The sequence below is a fragment of the Salvelinus fontinalis genome, chromosome 6 (assembly GCF_029448725.1).
Source record: "Salvelinus fontinalis isolate EN_2023a chromosome 6, ASM2944872v1, whole genome shotgun sequence".
NCBI lineage: Eukaryota > Metazoa > Chordata > Actinopteri > Salmoniformes > Salmonidae > Salvelinus > Salvelinus fontinalis.
The window spans coordinates 32,089,667-32,113,035 of record NC_074670.1 but is presented as its reverse complement, the minus strand read 5'-3'; the positions used below and the strand labels follow the sequence as shown (position 1 = coordinate 32,113,035).

At 41.4% G+C, this 23,369-nt stretch overlaps 1 protein-coding gene across 2 annotated transcripts; it reads left to right on the top strand.

Moving 5' to 3' along the window:
• Positions 1-1,356: 1,356 nt before the first annotated feature.
• LOC129857687 (T-box transcription factor TBX20) lies at positions 1,357-15,610 on the top strand. Of its 2 annotated transcripts, XM_055926175.1 has the most exons (9): positions 1,357-1,747; positions 3,168-3,402; positions 4,185-4,349; positions 4,667-4,775; positions 9,471-9,629; positions 10,078-10,154; positions 11,851-11,877; positions 12,047-12,156; positions 12,400-15,610. In XM_055926175.1, the coding sequence occupies exons 1-9, from the start codon at positions 1,621-1,623 to the stop codon at positions 12,738-12,740; spliced, it is 1,350 nt and encodes a 449-aa protein (XP_055782150.1). In that variant the 5' UTR covers positions 1,357-1,620; the 3' UTR covers positions 12,741-15,610. The 2 variants fall into 2 exon arrangements, with proteins under 2 accessions (XP_055782150.1, XP_055782151.1); XM_055926176.1 differs by lacking the exon at positions 11,851-11,877.
• Positions 15,611-23,369: the final 7,759 nt, after the last annotated feature.

Below are 23,369 nucleotides of genomic sequence, written 5' to 3'. Positions count from 1 at the left end.
ATTACAGCATTGTAATCAATGCTATAAAAGCATAATAACAATATTAATACTAATAGGCTACTAATACTGCTACTACTACTACTACTAATAATAATAAGAAGAAGAAGTAGTAGCCCACAACACACCAGAAAATGTCCAATCAGAAGAAAACAACATCGAAAAATAAACAAATGTAGGTGCAAGAGCTCGTGCATAAAGCTGAAGGCAGTGAGGGAGTAAAGGGAGCGGGGCCATATTAGGGACGCACTGGTGTGTGTGATAGCACAGATTTAGCCTGTGATGCCCCTGCACTCTATAATACTGCACATTAGTGGTCCGTCTGAGGAGGCCTATTCTCACAAACATTGAGTTACTTGCAGGGTCAAATAGCCTACTATGTGTCTCGAGATTCCGTATCTCTTCCCCTCTCTATTTGCAATAAAAAAGTATTCGTTTGTATCCCAGCATTTATGATAAATCAGTCTGAGTAAATTATTAAATGTGTTGTAGAATAGATTGTTTGAACAGATTTGAATACGCTCCCAGTTGGAATGTGAATGTATATTATATAATGTTAATTAGCCAGTTGAACTATTTTTTTAAAGGTATAGGCCTAGGAACTCTCAAATTCTGGAGCTATGGATTCAAGAACTGTGTCGACATATTATAAACATATTCTGATGAAAGGCTTCGTTACATTTATCGGACTCAAATCACAACAACAAAAACATAGCCTATACAAATCAGTATACATTATTATAGATTATGTGAGAAAGTGTGGCCTATATTGTACAAGAATCAATGGGTAGGTATAACATTAGTTGAAATGACCACTGAGCACAGGACATCTCCCATGCTTTTAAATGTATCGAAGAATTTTGCAGACTTCCACAATCATAAACAAAATGATCATTATAGCAATTTGATGGGGCGAACAAATTGAAAACGATTGCTGATGCACCTCAGAAATTAAACATAATACATTTTTCTTACGGTAAAAGCTCAAATATGACGAAAGTTATAATTTTGTCCTAAATATTGACGATTATGCAAATGAAGCATTTTTTCTCAAGCAGAGATGAGTGTACATATCATTTTATCACTCAATGGGCTACTTTAACTAATCGAATCAAGCAACAACAACAAAACAGTGCGTCCAGCCTATCTCTTGATGTGTGAAGTGTCGGGTCGCGGTTAGGTTTCCTCTAGATTTGGGCTAATGGTCGGAATCGGAAGAAAATGTGTTTTTAATAGGCTGTTGGGCTTCAATTCAGTTTGCAGGACAGTATGTGACGTCGACACTAAAGCGGCGATTGGCTGCACACGATAGGGATGGAGTGGGGAGTGGGGTTGGCTAAAATTAAGAGCAGTGCAAAGATTCAACAGTCCCAATGAAGACTTTGCCACTGGAGTGGAGACGCACAACGATTAGTTGGTTTTTAACAATGTGTTCAACGAGTCAAAAACGGAGAGTGTTTTAATTTTGTTTTGTAATAGACGAAGCGCATACCTGTTCAAAAATCAGTCGAAGTAGCTTCCATTTTTTTCAGCGTTTTTGTGTGCAGCCTGCCAATAAATCTAACACAGCTCACTCCGCGAGCGGTTTGTGCTTTTGGACGTTTTACTTGTACTACTCTCACCATGGAGTACACCTCTTCCCCGAAGCCACAGCTCTCCTCCAGGGCAAACGCGTTCTCGATAGCCGCTATCATGTCAAGTGGAAAAACGAAGGACAAGGAAACCGATGAAAACACCATCAAGCCACTTGGTAAGCCGATCGCACACAGTGTCTTGCATAGAATTCACATTTTCAATATAGCCTACAATCGATAGTTTCCTTCTTGGCTATATTGTTTGTTAGATTGTTTAAATCAATCTTGACTTCGATTATGCTATGGAGAACAAAAAGGGTTGTCTATAGTCCTTCTATAGCCATAATGTTCTATGGGCCTATGGGGAAATGACTGAGAACCTTCATTTAAGATGTCTCACATGACGATGTTTTTATAACCTTTCACAAAATATTTGTTAAAAAATCAGGCAGTGCATAACCCCCGGTCATAGACTGTCAGCAAAAGTTTCAGTTCCAAGTTGTATTCGTCGTATGTACGCGATACGCATGGATATACATCATCCAAGGAAATTCTTACTTGCAGGTTCCATCTCGACAGTGCCACAACAATAAGAAACAATCAAATATACGAACATAAAACAATATTGCACGAGCATAAAACAATATTGATGGATTTTACAGATGTAGGCCTACGCAAATATGTATTCAGTAGGCCTATGGTTCACTGAACAGGCTCTGAATTAACCGATTATTGTATCCAGTGTCAACAAAAAGTGTATGCGCTAATGAATCAGAGATATCACCATTATTTCAGAGGTTTCTCTATCCAGAAATATCATGTTGTGTTGGCTGTAGTGGTGCTTGCTGATAATTGCTAACATGTTGCTGAATATTTGATTCAATCAAGTTGACTTTCAATTTATCCAAGAAAAAAGTACAATTTAACGTTTTCGTCAAATAAATATAAGCATTTAGTGAATTCATGGAGACATGGGTTAGTAGACTAGACCTGTATGCAATTACTGACAGAGAAATATAACACGGACATTGCTGTTAGCCACATTGATGTTAACGACGTATATCATTGTGAGTAAAAAAAAAAAAAGTGTTTTGGATTTAACTGAATATCTCTTCGAAATAGCGTGGCCATTTGTAGCCTACTGAAATAACCAATATGTTGTTTTTGTGATTCAGTTGCACTTTTAAAATTTGCAGTAGGCTAATTTAATGTCGTTCAATGGAAAGCAAACAGAAAAACCATTCATCTTAATTTTAATGTATATTCTTGCATTTATCAAATACCCCTCACATGTATTGATAATGTTTTAAATTGATTTGAATACAAATCATTGTATTGGAATGTATATATCTATAGGCTACTGGGCTAGTTGTGTTTCATTCATTTAAAGCTAAATAATAATAACCAATTTATGACATTCTTTAAACATCTATGCCTATGAGTTTTTACATTGCTTTAAACGTATATCAGGCTACGCAATGTAAAAACTCACACACACACACACACATATATATACATATAGATATATATGTTTTAGCTGCAGTAAAAATAAACAAATGAAACCAGCATTTGAACATGGTGTTTTTTCATCCGTAGAACAATTCGTGGAGAAGTCCTCCTGTAACCAAGGTTTGGGAGAGCTGTCTTCTCTAGATGGGCACGGAGATTTCAGCGGGAGCGCGCCTCCAGTGTGCACAGAGCCGCTGATCCCCACCACTCCCAGTGTTCCCAGCGAGGAGATGGCCAAAATCTCCTGCAGTTTAGAGACCAAAGAACTCTGGGACAAATTCCATGATCTCGGCACCGAGATGATCATCACAAAATCCGGAAGGTAAACTTCAATTTCTCACTGCAAAATATTGTATAATCGAATCCTATATTATCGACACCACGTAGGCCTATTGGCCTCCTTTACTTTTTAAATGTGAACGACAATTATAGCCTGAGACGCAAACTAAAGCTACACTTTATAATACCGTTATTAACCTATCTGATTACCCATGTCATATTGGGTAATTGGATGTTCTGTTTTGTATTTTGCAGGCTCAATTAATATTTTTTTTCAATTAATATGTAGCCTATAATAAGACTAATTTCGGCAGAGATATTCCGTTTTTTTACATATGTAAACGGTGCTATAATTGCACCACAAATCATTGTAGCGCACCTCCCATGCGTGGAAATGTTTATAGTCTAAGGGTAATTATGTAATCGATTTACAACTCTAAATGTTGAGAAATAAAAACATTTTTTTATAAATATTTACATCATTTAGGCAAAATAATATTCCTCGAAAAACGTAATGCTGTTCAAAATATATTGTAGGCAAATATTCTCCCTGCCATGAATATCTATTAAAAAAGATATAGGGAATAAGCCTCCCGCCAAAAACATGTTTAATCAAATAGCCTACAGATAAAGGAAACACATAAACCTCATACAAAACGGGAGCTATTGATAATATTTATGGACAAAGGAATTCAGTGAAATATGATTCTCATCATCTTATATTTTACTTTGAGCCTAGGTTTGAGTAAATATTTACCTCAGCGAAAATGGTTGGCGTGGGTTTGTGTAGTCGTTGTGTTTACGGTCTCTCTTCCCCTCCAACAGAAGAATGTTCCCCACCATCCGTGTGTCCTTCTCGGGGGTGGACCCGGACGCCAAATACATCGTGCTGATGGACATTGTTCCGGTCGACAACAAACGCTACCGATACGCCTACCACAGGTCGTCCTGGCTCGTGGCGGGCAAGGCGGACCCCCCTCTGCCTGCACGGTGGGTGACTTTTTTTTTCACTCGTCTCTCGTCACTGCGAGGCTTTTATGCACGAGTCGTTAATGTCAAAAGCATTCACAAAATGGTATGTGGTAGTAGCCAATGACGCTAATTACTGGTATATGGATAGCAAATACACTATATGGCTTAGATAAATACATTTTGGAAGTATTTTTTAACTTGACCGACAAAGGTCTGCATTGGAACAAATCGGCCCTTTTGATTTTGAATAGCATGCTAATACGTTTTTCTGTGTTTGCATAGACCTTTTCAATTCTAAAATGTATTTTAATATACATATTGTATTTATATTGCAGGTTATACGTGCACCCTGACTCTCCTTTCACTGGGGAACAGCTGCTCAAACAAATGGTGTCTTTCGAGAAAGTAAAGCTCACCAACAACGAACTGGACCAACATGGACACGTATGTTATTGATTTGTCATTGGTATTGAAACATTGAAGCAGATTCATGTTATTTCTGACATGAACTGAAACATGAAATGACAAGAAGGCTGTATCGCCTAACCCGAGAAAACTCCCATACAGGCTATCCTCATTTTATAACTGATCGAGGACTTGAGGAGAGTTTCCCCGTGCAATATTGGATTTAAAAAATATTATCTCAAAGTGTAAACAATATTGACAAATTAAAATTATAATTTTGGGGGATATTTCTAAAATATGTACGGGAATTGTGTTTAGATGGGATTATAACGGTTTAAATAAATAAACATACTGGCAGATAATTGATGAAAGAATTGCTCTGTAAACTTTCCATAAAATCTCGTGGAATTTTCTCATGGAAAATAATTTTTTCCAAATCTCTTTCACATGTTATTGGGAAATGAAATGTTCTTAACTGTAAATCAGAAACGTGTTGGATTCAACATCCATACGTTGCTTGGTTTCACCTGTGAAGATCCAGTTACATTTGACCATTTAAATTAATATTTTCTTTATATTCAAATCATGTTTTTTTCGGTGAGGGAAATTAATACGTCGTACATTTTAACGAGAAGCAGAAACACGTGCTAAGGAGCTCTCAGCCTATAGTGCAGAAACGATAACAATAATGGAATATGTGTCCCATGCAACACCATTCATTTACATTATTAGCAGTATTAGGCTAACATCATACACTGATTAGCCTACACCATACCAAACCAACAGGTTGTGCGAAAAACGTCTCATTGAATGTATGCACAAACACGTTTAATTTCGAGGGCATGTTCGTGGTATTCGATAGATAAAAAGAGTAGGCCTAAAGGCGAGAGCAATGCGATATGATGACAAAACCAGATATATATTTGCTAAACAATGTGAACGATGTCATGCGATTTTGATTTTCGTGACGCAAGTAAAGACCGATAAAGCTGATTAGATAGGATAAAACACACCATGTTTCCTGTTGATCTAAAACATATCTCTAATGGTTACCAATATGGAATTTAAGAGAGATTCGTGCACGCTTTTAACCGCACGGATAATTGGCATTCAAATAGAATAATTTTCGAAAACCTTGACAGTGAATGTCGTTTTGTAGGCTAGTCATTTGAAATTGCACTGACACAAGACACATCATGTTATAGTGCACCTGGCAGCTTTTAACAGGCAGCTTTCAACAGCTCACTCTGTTTCATCATTCTCAGGAACAGTAATTATGACTTGAGATAAGCGTGCATATTTCAAACAATAAATTGTTTTGTTCCCATTGCTTCCTATACATGCACAAGTTCAAGTTGAGATGTGTCAATTGTGAGAATTGTAGCTGAATGTTGATGAAGGCAGGCAGGAACTCCTAGTTCTTAGGACACCATACTATACCACACCTCCTTTGCCCAGTACAGTCTCACATACAGTATACAGTATGAATCTAGATGTGAATCCTAGGGATCTGAACCAGAGTATAGCAGACTAACTCCCCACAGCCACACAGCCACACAGTATAGGCTATGGAGTCAGATAAAGGAGAAATGGTCTTCATCAAATCAAATTGTACTTGTCACATGCTTCGTGAACAGCAGGTGTAGACTAACAGTGAAAAGCTTACTTATGGGTCCTTTTCCAACAATGCTGAGTTAAAAATAAAGATAACAAATAGGAAATCAAAATAGAAATACTGTAAATACATGAATGAGGAATACTGTAAATACATGAATGAGGAATACTGTAAATACATGAATGAGGAATACTGTAAATACATGAATGAGGAATACTGTAAATACATGAATGAGGAATACTGTAAATACATGAATGAGGAATACTGTAAATACACGAATAACAATCATGTATACAAATAACATGGCCATTACCGATTTGATGTGCAAGGGTATGAGGTAACTGAGGTAGATATGTAGATATACAGTGCATTTGGGAAAGTATTCAGACCCCATTACATTTTCCACATTTTGTAAGGGTCCAGCCTTATTCTAAAATGTATTAAATAGTGTCCCCCCCTTCATCAATCTACACACAATACCCCATAAAGACAAAGAAAAACATATTTTTTTTAATTTTAGAAAATGTATGGAGGAGAAAAAAATATCACATTTACATAAGTATTCAGACTCTTTATTCAGTACTTTATTGAAGCACCTTTGGCAGCGATTACAGCCTCTGGTCTTCCTGGGTATGACGCTACAAGCTTGGCACACCTGTATTTAGGGAGTTTCTCCCATTCTTCTCTGCAGATCCTCTCAAGCTCTGTCAGGTTGGATGGAGAGCGTCGCTGCACAGCTATTTTCAGGTCTCTCCAGAGATGTTCGATCGGGTTCAAGTCCGGGCTCTGGCTGGGTCACTCAAGGACATTCAGAGACTTGTCCCGAAGCCACTCCTGTGTTGTCTTGGCTGTGTGATTAGGGTCGTTGTTCTGTTAGAAGGTGAACCTTCGCCCCAGTCTGAGGTCCGGAGCGCTCTGGAGAAGGTTTGCTCCCCTCATCTTTCCCACGGTCCTGACTAGTCTCACAGTCCCTGCCGCTGAAAAACATCCATGAAAAACATCCCCACAGCACCTTCACTGTAGGGATGATGCCAGGTTTCCTCCAGATATGACGCTTGGCATTCAGTCCAAAGTGTTACATCTTGGTTTCATAAAAACAGAGAATCTTGTTTCTCATGGTCTGAGAGTCCTTTAGGTGCTTTTGGCAAACTCCAAGCGGGTGTTTAAGTGCCTTTTACTGAGGAGTGGCTTCCGTCTGGCCACTCTACAATTAAGGCGTGATTGGTGGAGTGCTGCAGAGACGGTTGTGATTCTGGAATGTTCTCCCATCTCCACAGAGGAACTCTGGAGCTCTGTCAGAGAGACCTTCGGGTTCTTGGTCACCTCCCTGACCAAGGCCCTTCTCCCCCAATTGCTCAGTTTGGCCGGGCAGCCAGCTCTAGGAAGAGTCTTGGTGGTTCCAAGCTTCTTCAATTTAAGAAGGATGGAGGCCACTGAGTTTTGGGGGGCCTTTAAAAAAATGTAATGTAGTTAACCAGGCTAGTCAGTTAAGAACAATTTCTTATTTACAATGACAGCCTAGGAACAGTGGGTTAACTGCCTTGTTCAGGGGAAGAACAACAGATTTTTACCTTGTCAGCTCAGGGATTCGATCTAGCAACCTTTCGGTTACTGGCCCAACGCTCTAACCTCTAGGCTACCTGCCAACCTTCAACACTGCAAAATATTTTGGTACCCTTCCCCAGATCTGTGCCTCGACACAATCCTATCTCTGAGCTCTACGGACAATTCTTTCGACCTCATGACTTGGTTTTTGCTCTGACATGCACTGTCAACTGTGGGACCTTATATAGACAGGTGTGTGCCTTTCAAAATCATGTCCAATCAGTTGAATATACCACAGGTGGACTCCAATCAAGTTGTAGAAACATCTCAAGGATGATCAATGGAAACAGGATGCACCAGGATGCAACACGAGCTCAATTTCAAGTCTCATAGCAAAGAGTCTGAAATCTTACGGAAATAAGGTATTTCTGTTTTTTATTTGTTATTCATTTCCAAAAATGTCTAAAAACCTGTTTTTCGCTTTATCATTATGGGGTATTGTGTGTAGATTGATGAGGGAAAAAAGTATTTAATAAATTTTAGAATCAGACTGTAACATAACAAAATGTGGAAAAAGTGAAGGGCTCTGAATATTTCCCCGAATGCACTCTAGGTAGAGGTAAAGTGACTAGCCAACCGGATAGATAATTAACTGAGCTTCAGCAGCAGCGTATGTGGTGTTTAAGTTTGAGTGTGTGTGGTGTCAGTATGCATGTGTACACATGTTATGTGTGTATGGGCATATGTAGTGTGTGTATGTGTACGTGTGTGTTGGGGTGTCAGTGTAAATATGTGTAAGTGTGTGGGTAGAGTCCCAGGCAGGTACTTCCTGTTTGTGTTTTTACATGGAAGCAGGAGGATAGAGTTATGTGCATTTTTTATTTAATTATAACCATAAGCAGCTTGTTGAGTGCTGTCTTAGTGCCAGCATCGGTTTGTGGTGGTAAATAGACAGCTACGAAAAATACAGATGAAAGTATGGTCTGCAACTTATCATGAGGTATTCTAACTCAGGAGAGCAAAAACTTGAGACTTCCTTAACATTAGAGAACGTGCACCAGCTGTTGTTAACAAAGAGACACACCCTCCTCCCTTCTTCTTACCTGAGTCTGCCATCCGGTCTTGACGATGCATAGAAAAAACAGTGAGATGTATATCCATGTCCTCATTCAGCCACGACTCTGAGAAACGTCGAATATTACAGTTTTTCAGGTCCCGTTGATAGGATAGTCTCAAACAGAGCTCATCCAGTTTGTTCTCCAGTGATTGCATGTTTGCCAATAGAACAGATGGCAATGGCGGTCTATTTGCTCGCTGACAGTCTCGTCAGGATGCATCTTCACAGAAGATCAAGATCAAGCAGAACAGCTAAGCGCTGAGGAAAATGTGTCTCAGACTACATGCTGTTAACATGTTTATCTTTTCTCTACTGCCACCCCAGTCATCCTCTCTCACTCGATCACCTTGCCTCTTCTATCACCATGCTCTCTCTTTCTACTTCCTGTCATCTCACTCCACATCTCGCTCTCATTCTCTATCTAACCCAGTGTTTTGCCTTCTCTGTGTCCCTATAGATCATACTAAACTCCATGCATAAGTACCAGCCCCGGGTCCACATCATCAAGAAGAAGGACCACACCGCCTCCCTTCTCAACCTCAAGTCAGAGGAGTTCCGCACCTTCGTTTTCACCGAGACTGTCTTTACCGCGGTCACAGCCTACCAGAACCAGCTGGTGAGCAGTAAATCACTACTCAACTGTTCTATACCAGGCTCTTATTTATTAATGCACACAACGGAAAACCAAAACAAGCGTTTCGTATTTGACTACAGTTACTCCCTCCTCCTTTCTTCCGTATGGTGCCTAGTGAACGTGACCCAGGGGTCACCAGGGAGGACGTGTTCTGTTGCTGGATAGTGTTTATGGGTAGAGACAATATGTTGAATATAGGGGGTTGTGTGGCTGGTTTACAGACAACATGCAAAGGGAGTGTGTTCAGTTCTGTCTAAAGCCAGTTCTGCCACCCAGGTCCTCCCTGACTCCCTTTGTGTGTTTAGTCTGGCTATCCCATGGAAAAAGATAGAGAGAGCGAGACAGACAGAAAGGGAGAGGGATAAGAGTCTGAGACAGAGAGAAAGGAGAAAATAGCATCTAATCTGTTTGCGGGCCTCTTTCTTCCCAGATAACCAAGCTGAAGATCGACAGCAACCCGTTTGCGAAAGGCTTCCGAGACTCCTCCCGACTGACGGACATGGAGAGGTACAGGGAATTTTATGTCTTTGCCTGTTTGTTTATTTCTGTCCGGCGCGGATAAGATTAACAAGGGGAATAGAACTGGGAGAGAGGGGTGAGAGTAGTCGTGTTAGGAGCTAGCTATGGAGCTATATAATCATTAGCAAGTGCACATGCCGTATTGTTTATTTATTTCTGCTCAATAGGAGTGTGTGCGTGTGCGTGTGTGTGTGTGTGTGTGTGTGTGTGTGTGTGTGTGTGTGTGTGTGTGTGTGTGTGGGGGGGGGGGGGGTGGTACAGTTTTGCATACGTGTGTGTATGTTACAGAGAAACTGAGAGAAAAAGGAAGAAAGAGGACATTGAATTTGTTTTGCAACTAGACAGAGAACTGTGTTACAGTATAGTGTTGGTTTTTATTTCAAAGCCAGTAAATGTCTGAAATTGTTGTTTCTATAGATATCTTGTGGTTATCTGAGTGACTTCCCCGGGTGCAATGCCAACCCACCCTACTATAAACTCCTGGCTAACACACACACACACACACACACACACACACACACACACACACACACACACACACACACACACACACACACACACACACACACACACACACACACACACACACACACACACACACACTCCAATCCAAAGGATTTTTATGACCTACAGCCAAACAAACACACTTTTTTTTTTTAGATTGACCAATTCCAGCACTATTGCCAAAATCATCTGATAAATCAGACCATCCCAGGCCATTTCCCAACCAAACAAGCAAAGTCGAAGACTGCCAAGAGACAGCCAGACAACCAACTCCTCCTTTCTGGCTTTCTCTTTTTGAGGGCTGTGAATTAGATCTGATCAATTGATCTTCAGGGAGCTGCAGAAATCACATTAGTCTGGAGTCGGCCACTGCACTAAAACACAGTGTAATTTGATTGGCTGCTGTGACTGATTGAAACCAGCCCCCTGCGTCGTGGCCTACTGTGGCCTCTGTGCCGGACAGGCCAGAGCTGATAAAAACACACGCACATTTGTACTGCGCCGCTGACAGATATTGCACTTTCCTAACCTAATTGGGGAGCTAATGTGGACGCATGGCTCTTGTGATGCAGACCACTCCTGTCCAACCAACCCTCCTCCTCCACCACCACCATATCTGTCCCTCTCTGTGTCACTGAGACGCTGTCTGACAAGGCTCACAGGAACTAATGCACTTTTTGTAAGAATACACAGACTAAGACTAAGACACACACACACTGCTTTAATTATGTACTTTGATACTTAGAAACGAAGGATCTTTGCTTTTATGCTCCAAAGAGGTATCACAACTATTGAAAAATGTTGTTGTGTATTCTGGGCTACATTATGTGTGATTTTGTTGCACTGGCATTTTATAGACTGTACATTTTCCTTTATAACTATACTGTTATGGGCTCGTTATTTTTACATACAGTACCTAATGTGTACAGATATATATTGACTGTGTGTACAGATATATATTGACTTTGTGTACAGATATATTGACTGTGTGTACAGATATATATTGACTGTGTGTACAGATATATTGACCGTGTGCAGATATATTCACTGTGTGCAGATATATAGACTGTGTGCAGATATATTGTATGTGCTGATATATTGTGTATCTATTGTCTACATACTGTACATTCAGTATTGTCTGTCACCAGTGTAACTATAAAAGATATAATTTGGGTTATAGGTTACTGCAAAGACATGATATATCTTGGTGAGTTGTTTTGGGGTATTGGTGTGAATGCAGATACAGTATATATTGGACTGAATGTACATTTTATATTAGAATAGGATATTTTCATATTTTGGTGTGAATGTACCAATATGTTTAAGTGTGAACATAGAGATATATTTTGGGCCTTTCTCTTTGGTTTTTGCTGCAGGGAAAGTGTTGAGAGTTTGATCCACAAGCACTCGTACGCACGGTCGCCAATACGCACCTACGCAGGTGAGGAGGAGACCCTGGGGGATGACGGCCACGCCGCACACAGGGGTAAGAGAGTTGGTCACACACTGATGATGTCATCACACACGTTTCACAAGATGTACATCATGCTAATGAGCCAAATGAGGGCCCGTGCAGTGGTACTACTACCTCATTATTTGACCAAATAATTCAAACAACCGTCATTCACATAAATGGAGCACTAGAATGCTGCTGAGTCAATGTGGTGCAACATCAATGACAGTATTATAGTAAGAGGTATCTAACAGTGTTTCTCCATCTCACTCTAAGGTTCTGCGTTCACCGCCTCTGACAACCTCTCTCTGAGCTCCTGGGTCACTGCCACCTCTGGTTTCTCAGGCTTCCAGCACCCCCAGTCCCTCTCTGCCATGGGCTCCAGCAGCGCCTCCCTGGCCACCCCCTTGCCCCACCCCATGCAGGGCTCCCTGCCACCTTACAGCCGGCTGGGCATGCCCCTGACACACTCGACCCTGGCGGGCACCATGCAGGGCGGCGGGCCCTCCTTCCCCTCCTTCCATATGCCCCGCTACCACCACTACTTCCAGCAAGGCCCCTACGCTGCCATCCAGGGACTGCGCCACTCCTCCACCGTCATGACCCCCTTTGTATGACTCCCTCTGGGGTGACTGCCTGGCCGAGTAGCCCCTCATCAGCTACAACTAAGCTTATAGACACACTTCCACACACAAGTAGATAGACTCACCGATTTGTCCGCCTCAGCATCATCACCCATCGTCACCACCGTGTCCTTGTAAATAATAAGCCCCCTGGCCGAGGCGACTGACTGGACGACCTGGAGAGGCTGCCTGGCTGCTGCCCTGCATGCTGACAGCTGAACCGGAGAGGAAACAGACTCCTACGGGACCTGGTGAAACAGACACAGAGACCCACAGACTGATATGAACACCAGATATGAACACTTATGACCTGCATATGAATATTTACGACCCAGATATGAAAACTGATGATCCAGGTATAAAAAAAAATCCACAACAAATATGCTGAGGACTGATGATCATGCACAGTGATGCGTTGTGGGAAATAGGTAATGGTCTGCTTGTGATAACTGTCGTTTGCCCCTGCCCTCCAACTGTTGGTCACAATATTCATTTTGCACCCACTCTCCAGAAAAGCATGGACAGGAGAACCAGCGAACTGTCTGGCTTACGGACATTAAAACCAGAGGGTGTGATAATTGTTAGTTCTCTCACAGCTTCTGAGGACAATGAAGAATATGGGACTCCAAAAGTTACGGGAGTGCACAACTTCCAATCCTGGGCACCGCTTGTGGCCATGGAGGAGAACTATCTTCACTCCAGCTGCTGGGGCATGGAGGAATGGCAGCCATTTTAGACTGAGTCAAAGGATTCCCCCTGCTTGCTGACCAAAACTCATAGGGAGGGTAGAGGCAACATCTCTCCTCTCCTGCTTGAACTCAAACTCCGTTAAGCTTCCTCTGCAGGCAGAATCCTATAGCCTCCTCCAGTCAGGTTGGCTGTTGCCATGGTAGTCAGATTTGTGCGCATAGATGCCTTAGAAACAGAGAGAAGCCAATTGTTTCTTTCCCATCTAAAAAGCCAGCCATGTGTACTGTGAAGAAGTTACAGTGGAAGATGATCATGTTTGATAGCAGTAGATAAAGATGTCCACACACACACACACACACACACACACGACACAAACTATAAGATGAATGTCATAGAGTGCCATATCATAGGACGCATGCTGTTTGCAACAGATAACACAGAAAACATTTGTTTAAAAAAATCCTCACCCAAACCAGGTCTCAAACTACTTTTTCAGTTTTCTATGTCATCCAAAAAGCTTATATTCATGTCATAATGTTTGTGTGTACTACATCCAATGAGTAAACATGTTTTTGATTTGTGAAGTCAATGAAAAGCGATGTTTGTTCATGTCTCACGTGTGAATGGGCCCTAGAAGACCTCTGGAGGATCTCTCTAGCGAAGTCACAGAGCGTTAAAATCACGCTAAGTCGTAACGTATCCCCAACAACAGCGGATTGTCTTCTCTAACCTATCAATGGCAAATCAGTCATGTATAAATGAAGTACCACGAGGAAGAGAAAACCAGCAAACTTTGCTGCCCTGAAAGGCAAAGATGGACTTTCTCTTGCTGTATTGCCCTGAAGCTTGATTCACCACCTAACCAACACCTAACCTCTGGCGCCACACTATAGCCTGATTACTGTAGCCTGATCTATGTCTGCCTCAGGCTGTGTCGACACCACAGCACTCTGGGAGAAAGTCCACACCTGTAAATAATGACTCAGTGGTGCCTCCCCTTAGAGGAGGGTGGTCGTCACACCATTGGCGATTCATCAGCTAGCCCCTTCTAACCAAAATGACACAGAAGCTAAGATAGTGACACAAAACATATAGTGTATGCATCGGGTCCTTTGTAGTGCCACTCCTCTCAAAAAAAAGAATAATTGCAGATTGATTCATCCACTCAATGATGTCTCATACAGTTTGTTACCACCGTAAAACCAATGTTATTGTAAAATGTCGTTCCTATTTTGGCAAGAAAATTACAACTAAGGCAACTTTGTAAACCTCTAATTCACAGCTAAGACATCCTGACAATTAAAATGGGACAAACCTGGATGGAAGTGAAGGTATAATACAGTATTTCATTGTTGGTTTTGTTTTCAATGCTGAGTCTCTCGATTTCGTTATGCTGAACAAACCAATCACATGGAGCCAAAAAAACACACATAAATTAGGCTACAATTAACACAATATTATTGTGGGCACTAACTCTGCATTTAGCCTCCATTACTGTTGACACTTACTCACCACTTGCATACCATGTGTCCACAAGCAGTCAGCAGGTTTGAAGTTGGAATGACTTTTGCAGGATGTTTTTAGTCGAAAACGTGTTGTAGGACAACTCTCAGTAGACAACTTTCAGTAGCCTACACAATGCATGGACTTGGAGGCTTTATCGAGGTGCTATCAGAGATGATGATTGCCAGTGAGAGCACTAACTCTAAGGCTTTCAGTTGAAAGAGGCAAGTGTTTTCAATGTAAAACAATTTCGCATAAGAACTCTAACAAAGGTCTTCAACTGGTGTTCTCTTCAATCTATAGCCTACATCTGGACTTCACTCCCCATCTATGAATATGTCCTGGTGTACGCAGCTGCCAATCTCACCAAGTCTTGGTAGAAGGGGGGATTGTAACTTTCAACTTTCCGTTTTGAACAATGTGTACGCACACTGAAAGTATGCCATGGGAATTAGATCTGCAAGGATTTTGTCATGTTTTAGGTTGTGTTTTTATTATTACTTTAAGTGTAATCTAAATATACAGGATGACATCTAGCAAGATTCTGTTTTGTTGATTTTCTAAGTGCAATATATTTATTTCTGCTCTGAAAATGATCATGTGTAATGTACTATCTGACGCTTCAAAATATATGTTATTTGTAAACCATAAGAAATATATATGTATATATCACCCCCAAAATGTCTCAAAGTGTTATTTATTTTTATACAATGAATCGCTTATCATGTATAAACTGAAGTGTCAGTGTTTCCATCGCTTTCCATCAGGATCATAACTAGAGTTAATAATAATAAGATCAATCTTTATGTAAAATGCATTTAAAGACATGCTCCAGAACATTGGGGACTAGGAAGTATTTTTTAGACCTCCCGCTTTGGGTTGGATGTGTCAATGTGTAGTTCATACCTGCATAATCTAAGAGCAGAACTACCATTTTACCTCCATTAGCCATGAAATCCCTAGTTTCAAAGCGACTGTTTTATGGTAGCTGTGCGCCACCCTTTTCCCTACATTTTCCCCCCATGTGGGCCATCCCCCAAGCAATTCCAGTTTCAGCCAATGAGCCACAGACTGTCGCCATTTGAATGACAGCTAGCAAGATGCACACACAGCAGAGCGGGAGAGAGAGAACAATGACGTGGTGCACATATCTGCACATACAATATGTGACATGGTACGCAATTTTCGGGGACCACTTTTGGCTCGGGAGTGATACTTTCAGAACTACTGGCAAAAAAATATTCAAAAGTAGCGGAGAATCTCTTTAAATATCTCAATACACTAGACAGTAACACATACCCTTGACTTACTTGACTCATTCCTTTCAGCTCCTAGTGAAGCAAAGGGCCTCAACAGTACATCTCCAGCGAACTTTGCCGCTCTCTGTGTCCTCTTTGGGCGCCCAACGTTTCACCTAGCACTATAAACAATAACAGACAACGTTTCACCTAGCACTATAAACAATAACAGACAAAGTTACAGCGTGCACTATAAACAATAACAGACAAAGTTACAGCGTCCACTATAAACAATAACAGACAAAGTTACAGCGTCCACTATAAACAATAACAGACAAAGTTACAGCGTCCACTATAAACAATAACAGACAAAGTTACAGCGTGCACTATAAACAATAACAGACAAAGTTACAGCGTGCACTATAAACAATAACAGACAAAGTTACAGCGTCCACTATAAACAATAACAGACAAAGTTACAGCGTCCACTATAAACAATAACAGACAAAGTTACAGCGTGCACTATAAACAATAACAGACAAAGTTACAGCGTGCACTATAAACAATAACAGACAAAGTTACAGCGTCCACTATAAACAATAACAGACAAAGTTACAGCGTGCACTATAAACAATATCAGACAAAGTTACAGCGTGCACTATAAACAATAACAGACAACGTTTCACCTAGCACAATAAACAATAACAGACAACGTTTCACCTAGCACTATAAACAATAACAGACAAAGTTACAGCGTGCACTATAAACAATAACAGACAAAGTTACAGCGTGCACTATAAACAATAACAGACAACGTTTCACCTAGCACAATAAACAATAACAGACAACGTTTCACCTAGCACTATAAACAATAACAGACAAAGTTACAGCGTGCACTATAAACAATAACAGACAACGTTTCACCTAGCACAATAAACAATAACAGACAACGTTTCACCTAGCACTATAAACAATAACAGACAACGTTTCACCTAGCACTATAAACAATAACAGACAAAGTTACAGCGTGCACTATAAACAATAACAGACAAAGTTACAGCGTCCACTATAAACAATAACAGACAAAGTTACAGCGTCCACTATAAACAATAACAGACAAAGTTACAGCGCCCACTATAAACAATAACAGACAAAGTTACAGCGTCCACTATAAACAATAACATACAAAGTTACAGCGTCCACTATAAACAATAACATACAAAGTTACAGCGTCCACTATAAACAATAACATACAAAGTTACAGCGTCCACTATAAACAATAACATACAAAGTTACAGCGTCCACTATAAACAATAACATACAAAGTTACAGTGTCCACTATAAACAATAACATACAAAGTTACAGCGTCCACTATAAACAATAACATACAAAGTTACAGCGTCCACTATAAACAATAACATACAAAGTTACAGCGTCCACTATAAACAATAACAGACAAAGTTACAGCGTGCACTATAAACAATAACAGACAAAGTTACAGCGTGCACTATAAACAATAACAGACAAAGTTACAGCGTGCACTATAAACAATAACAGACAAAGTTACAGTGTGCACTATAAACAATAACAGAAGAGAGTCAAACAACATCGCTTCAAAAAATTGATTGTCAACAAGTTACGGTTCATTCACAAATCATTTAAGTAACTTCTATTTGGAAAGTCAACATTATTTACTTCAGTGTCCTCTGACTAGAATGTAACACGGTACTATGCACGGGTTTGTTCAAGTGTTACATTTGAAGACTGTTCAGTGTTTCATTGAGCTGCTCTCTTGAGAATGAAGAAATTGTAGATTGTCGACTTTAGGGTGAAAGGTCAAATCACCGCATAACATAATCATACCTCAATCCTTCACTTCTAAATATACATGTATCCATCCTCTCTTGTTGACATACAGCCCATCTCTACTGGCTGAGACTGTTGGGGTAAGAGGAGGGAAATCCTAGAGCACCCCCCAGTGGCTGATAGAAAGACATGTTTTACTGACTCAAAAACATACATTTCCTGACCCTTCATTGCATGTACAGAGAGATGATTCATGTGCACTCTATTCAGCTAGGCTACTGATGAGACGGACATGTATCCTTATCTCCAACAACACACTGCACTTGGAACACACTGGCTAGTGTCCAAGTGTAAATGGAAACACATCAAACATCTTTCATGTTGGTCCAGGTGTCTCTCTCATCTAAAATGTGGGCACCATTCTTCTGGCACTACTTTCTGTCACTAAACACACTAGCATGCACCACATTAGCGCCTCTGCTAACTCTACAAAATGCACCAAGACTCACTCTGGGCCCTCACTGAGCCCCCTCTCCAACCAATCAAACAAGCAAAGCATCAGTATAGAGACAAAGTAGAGTCGCAATTCAATGGCTCAAACATGAGACGTATGTGGCAGGGTCTACAGTCAATCACGGATTACAAAAAGAAAACCAGCCCCATCGCGGACATCGACGTCTTGCTCCCAGACAAATTAAATAACTTCTTTGCTCACTTTGAGGACAATGCATTTCCACTGACACGGCCCACTACCAAAGCCTGTGGGCTCTCCTTCTCCGTGGCCAACCTGAGTAAAACATTTAAACATGTTAACCCTCGCAAGGCTGCCGGCCCAGACGGCATCCCTAGCCGTGTCCTCAGAGCATGCGCAGACCTGCTGGCTGGTGTGTTTACGGACATATTCAATCAATCCTCATCCCAGTCTGCTGTCCCCACGATTGTTCCTGTTCCCAAGAAAGCTAAGGTAACTGAGCTAAATGACTATCGCCCCGTAGCACTCACTTCCGTCATCATGAAGTGCTTTGAGAGACTAGACCCTAGACCCACTCCAATTTGCTTACCGCCCCAATACGTCCACTGATGATGCAATTGCCATCACACTGCACACTGCCCTATCCCATCTGGACAAGAGAAATACCTATGTAAGAATGCTGTTCATTGACTACAGCTCAGCATTTAACACCACAGTACACTCCAAACTTGTCATTAAGTTCGAGACCCTGGGTTTCAACCCCACCCTTTGCAACTGGGTCCGGGACTTTCTGACGGGCCACCCCCAGGTGGTGAAGGTAGGAAACAACATCTCCACCCCGCTGATCCTCAACACTGGGGCTCCACAAGGGTGTGTTCTCAACCCTCTCCTGCACTCCCTGTTCACCCATGACTGCGTGGCCATGCACGCTTCCAACTCAATCATCAAGTTTGCAGATGACACTACAGTTGTGGGCTTGATTACCAACAATGACGAGACGGCCTACAAGGAGGAGGTGAAGGCCCTCAGAGTGTGGTGTCAGGAAAATAACCTCTCACTCAATGTCAACAAAACAAAGGAGATGATCGTGGACTTCAGGAAACAGCAGAGGGAGCACCCCCCTATCCACATCAATGGGACAGTAGTGGAGAAGGTGGAAAGTTTTAAATTCCTCGGCATACACATCACGGACAAACTGAAATGGTCCACCCACACAGACAGCGTGGTGAAGAAGGCGCAGCAGCGCCTCTTCAACATCAGGCTGAATAAATGTTGCTTGTCACCCAAAACCCTGACAAACTTTTATAGATGCACAATCGAGAGAATCCTGTCGGGCTGTATCACCGCCTGGTACGGCAACGGCACCGCCGTCAACCGTAAGGCTCTCTAGAGGGTAGTGAGGTCTGCACAACGCATCACCGGGGGCAAACTACCTGCTCTCCAGGAAACATACAGCACCCGATGTCACAGGAAGGCCAAAAAGATCATCAAGGACAACAACCACTCGAGCCACTGCCTGTTCACCCCGTTGTCATCCAGAAGGCGAGGTCAGTACAGGTGCATCAAAGCTGGGACCAAGAGACTGAAAAATAGCTTCTGTTTCAAGACCATCGGACTGTTAAACAGCCATCACTAACATAGAGAGGCTGCTGCCAACACACAGACTCAAATCTCTGGCCACTTTAATAAATTGACTTAATAAAGGTATCACTAGTCACATTAAATAATGCCACTTTAATAATGTTTACATATTATATTACTCATCTCATATGTATATACTGTACTCTATACCATCTAGTGCATCTATGCCGCACGGCCATATATTTATGTGTTTTATTCTTATTCATTCCTTTACACTTGTAAAGGACAGATTTCCATCGTTCTAATGTCCATTGTTTGTGTTTCTTGGCCCAAGCAAGTCTCTTCATCTTATTGGTGTCCTTTAGTAGTGGTTTCTTTGCACCAATTAGACCATGAAGGCCTGACTCACACAGTCTCCTCTGAACAGTTGATGTTGAGATGTGTCTGTTACTTGAACTCTGTGAAGCATTTATTTATTTATTTGGGCTGCAATCTGAGGTGCAGTTAACTCTAATGAACTTTTCCTCATGCATTTGAGGTAACTCTAGGTCTTTCTTTCCTGTGGCGGTCCTGGCAGTCCTGTTTAACACTTTTTTGGTTACTACATGATTCCATATGTGTTATTTCACAGTTTTGATGTATTAACTATTATTCTACAATGCAGAAAATAGTAAAAAATAAAGAAAAACCATTGAATGAGTAGGTGTGTCCAAACTTTTGACTGGTACTGTATATCTTTATCTTCCACCCCATAAACATACTAAACATGCACTGACAGCCCAGCTGTCTCCTTCTGGACACACAACACATCCCCTGCCTCTCTCTCGCTCCAGCGCCATAACCATCAGCGCAGCAGAAGCAGACAAAACGAGGGATCGATCGCAGGACGTTAGTCACCGTTTCACCAGGAGGAAGGGGCCCACTTCTACCCCTGATAAGAATCAGTTACATCCTTTGAAAATAAATAAATAAACAAATAAATAGCATCCAGTACGACGCTGATTGGATTAAAGGGATAGGGGAAGGGCAGGCGAACCACCGTGAGGTATGGACAAACAAATTGGAAGGAGCACTTGGGCTGGAGAGTCCATTTTAGGGCATCACGGTATAATTTACACACAGAGGAGTGCAAGACGAATCTAATGCCATTTCCATCAATTTAGCATTTTCCCTTTTTTTACTGTTCTTTTAGTGGTCGGTCGTTTAAAGCGTCTGGGATGGAGGACAGGCTTGCATTACAATGTGGGAGACAGACTGTTCAACGCACTGAGAGGCTGTGGTTTATGGTGTGATGACCTGTAGTTTATCTAACGGCCCTGTACAGCTAAAGGAGGAGTCGAGCTACATATAACATGTTAGGCCTATATCTGCAGGAACAAGGTCTGGCCATGTCCAAATAGTGTGCAAGAGTCATTTCCTTGTCACATTTTCTCAGTGAGCACTGATTTGAAAGAAGCATAAATAGAGAGGAGCACTGCATAACAAGAGTTATAATGATGATGAAATGTCATACAAGACCCCAAACACCCTGTATAAAATCTTCCCTCCTACTAAGGATAGTCCAACCTTGGGTGGAGGGATGGACAGTAACTCGATTTGAGCAGTGGCTTAGGGGGGGGGGGCATGTAAGGAAATGAAAGGCCCGTCAAGCCGCTGTCATGCATAATTAATTGTGCTTCTACAATGAACTACACAAAATCCATCCTCATTTGATTAGAGGGTTTTGGAGGACCCCGAAGTGCATTGCTGTCTATGCCATTTCCCACTCACCTCCCTATCTGAGTGTCCAGGAGAGGGATAAGGATGGAATAAGGGTGTGTGTGTGTGTGTGTGTGTGTGTGTGTGTGTGTGTGTGTGTGTGTGTGTGTGTGTGTGTGTGTGTGTGTGTGTGTTCAGTGGAGGCTCCTCAGAGGAGGAAAGGGAGGACCATCCTCCTCAGCGAATTTCATAAAAATAAAAATAGTGAAACATTATAATATCACGTCACCAAAGAATTAATTAAAACACACTGTTTTGCAATTAAGGTCTACAGTAGCCTCAACAGCACTCTCTGGGGTAGCACCAAGTGTAGCCAGAGGACAGCTAGTTTCCATCCTCCTCTGGGTACATTGACTTCAATAGAAAATCTACGAGGCACATGGTTCTCACCCCATCCATAAACTTACACAGTAATTATGACAACTTCCGGAGAACGTCCTCCAAGTTATCAGAGCTCTTGCAGAATGAACTGACATGTTGTCCACCCAATCAAAGGATCAGAACATGACTCTAGTACTGAATGCATAAGCTACAGCTAGCTAGCACTGCAGTGCATAAAATGTGGTGAGTAGTTGACTCAAAGAGAGAGAAAGACAATAGTTGAACAGTTTCGAACAAATACATTTCTTAAAAAATTAAGGAAATGCAAGGGAGAGAGAGAGAGAGAGAGAGAGAGAGAGAGAGAGAGAGAGAGAGAGAGAGAGTGGCTAGCTATATTTAGTTATATCTTTTTTTCACTTTCACTGTCACTTACTTTCACTGTCACTTACTTAGCTAGTTTAACCTACTCAAACACCCGGCTCAAACAGAGGGTGATGCTATGTTAGCTAGCTGGCTATGGCCGTCCAACATTGGAACTTTTCCAAGTCGAGGTAAGCTTTTGGTTTTATAAATGTATTGCCACCGGGGCCTGCCAGTGTAACTGCTGAGCTGCTTGCTGTACACTGTACTGCCTGATTGTGGCAGGTTTACTAACGCGCTAGTTCTAGAAGCTATGTTGTCTATGACATTAGCTAATATGGTGATAACGATGTAGGCTGTGTGTAGTGGTTAGTGGTTATGGTATGAAGGTTTGGCTTGGATGTTTTTTTTATCGCTTGGTCACCTTGATTACTCTAATATTTCTCTCGATTTCTCTCGACCTTTCCCTTTCCTCATAGGGAGAATGTAATGTAGTAGCCTAAACCTATTGATGTTACATTGAGCTGGGTGAATGTAATATGAATGACAGTCATCTAATATGCTGTTATAGAAATAAGGCCATGCTCATACAAAGAAAAATGTTCTCCCTCATCTTAAACGGAACCGACTGCCACTGGTGTGTGTACACATTTTACAATACTTGTGAGTACCAGAAGTCCTCACAAGAATACTAAACCAACTAAAACTCAGAGAAGTGAGGACATTTTGCCAGTCCTCACTTGTAAAAAGGCTATTTTAGGCTTAGGGGTTAGGTTTAGGGTTAAAGTTAGGGTTAGGAGTTAGGGGTTAAGGGTTAAGTTTAGGGTAATGGGTTACAGAAAATAGGATTTTGAATGATAATCAAATGTTATTGTTGGTCCCCAAAAAGTCCT

Bases quoted from the DNA above. Each gene is read 5' to 3' on its own strand.
- LOC129857687 (XM_055926175.1), top strand. From the start codon at position 1,621: ATGGAGTACACCTCTTCCCCGAAGCCACAGCTCTCCTCCAGGGCAAAC. The intron at 3,403-4,184 runs GTAAACTTCAAT...CCCCTCCAACAG, and splicing joins ATCATCACAAAATCCGGAAG to AAGAATGTTCCCCACCATCC. The intron at 4,776-9,470 runs GTATGTTATTGA...GTGTCCCTATAG, and splicing joins AACTGGACCAACATGGACAC to ATCATACTAAACTCCATGCA.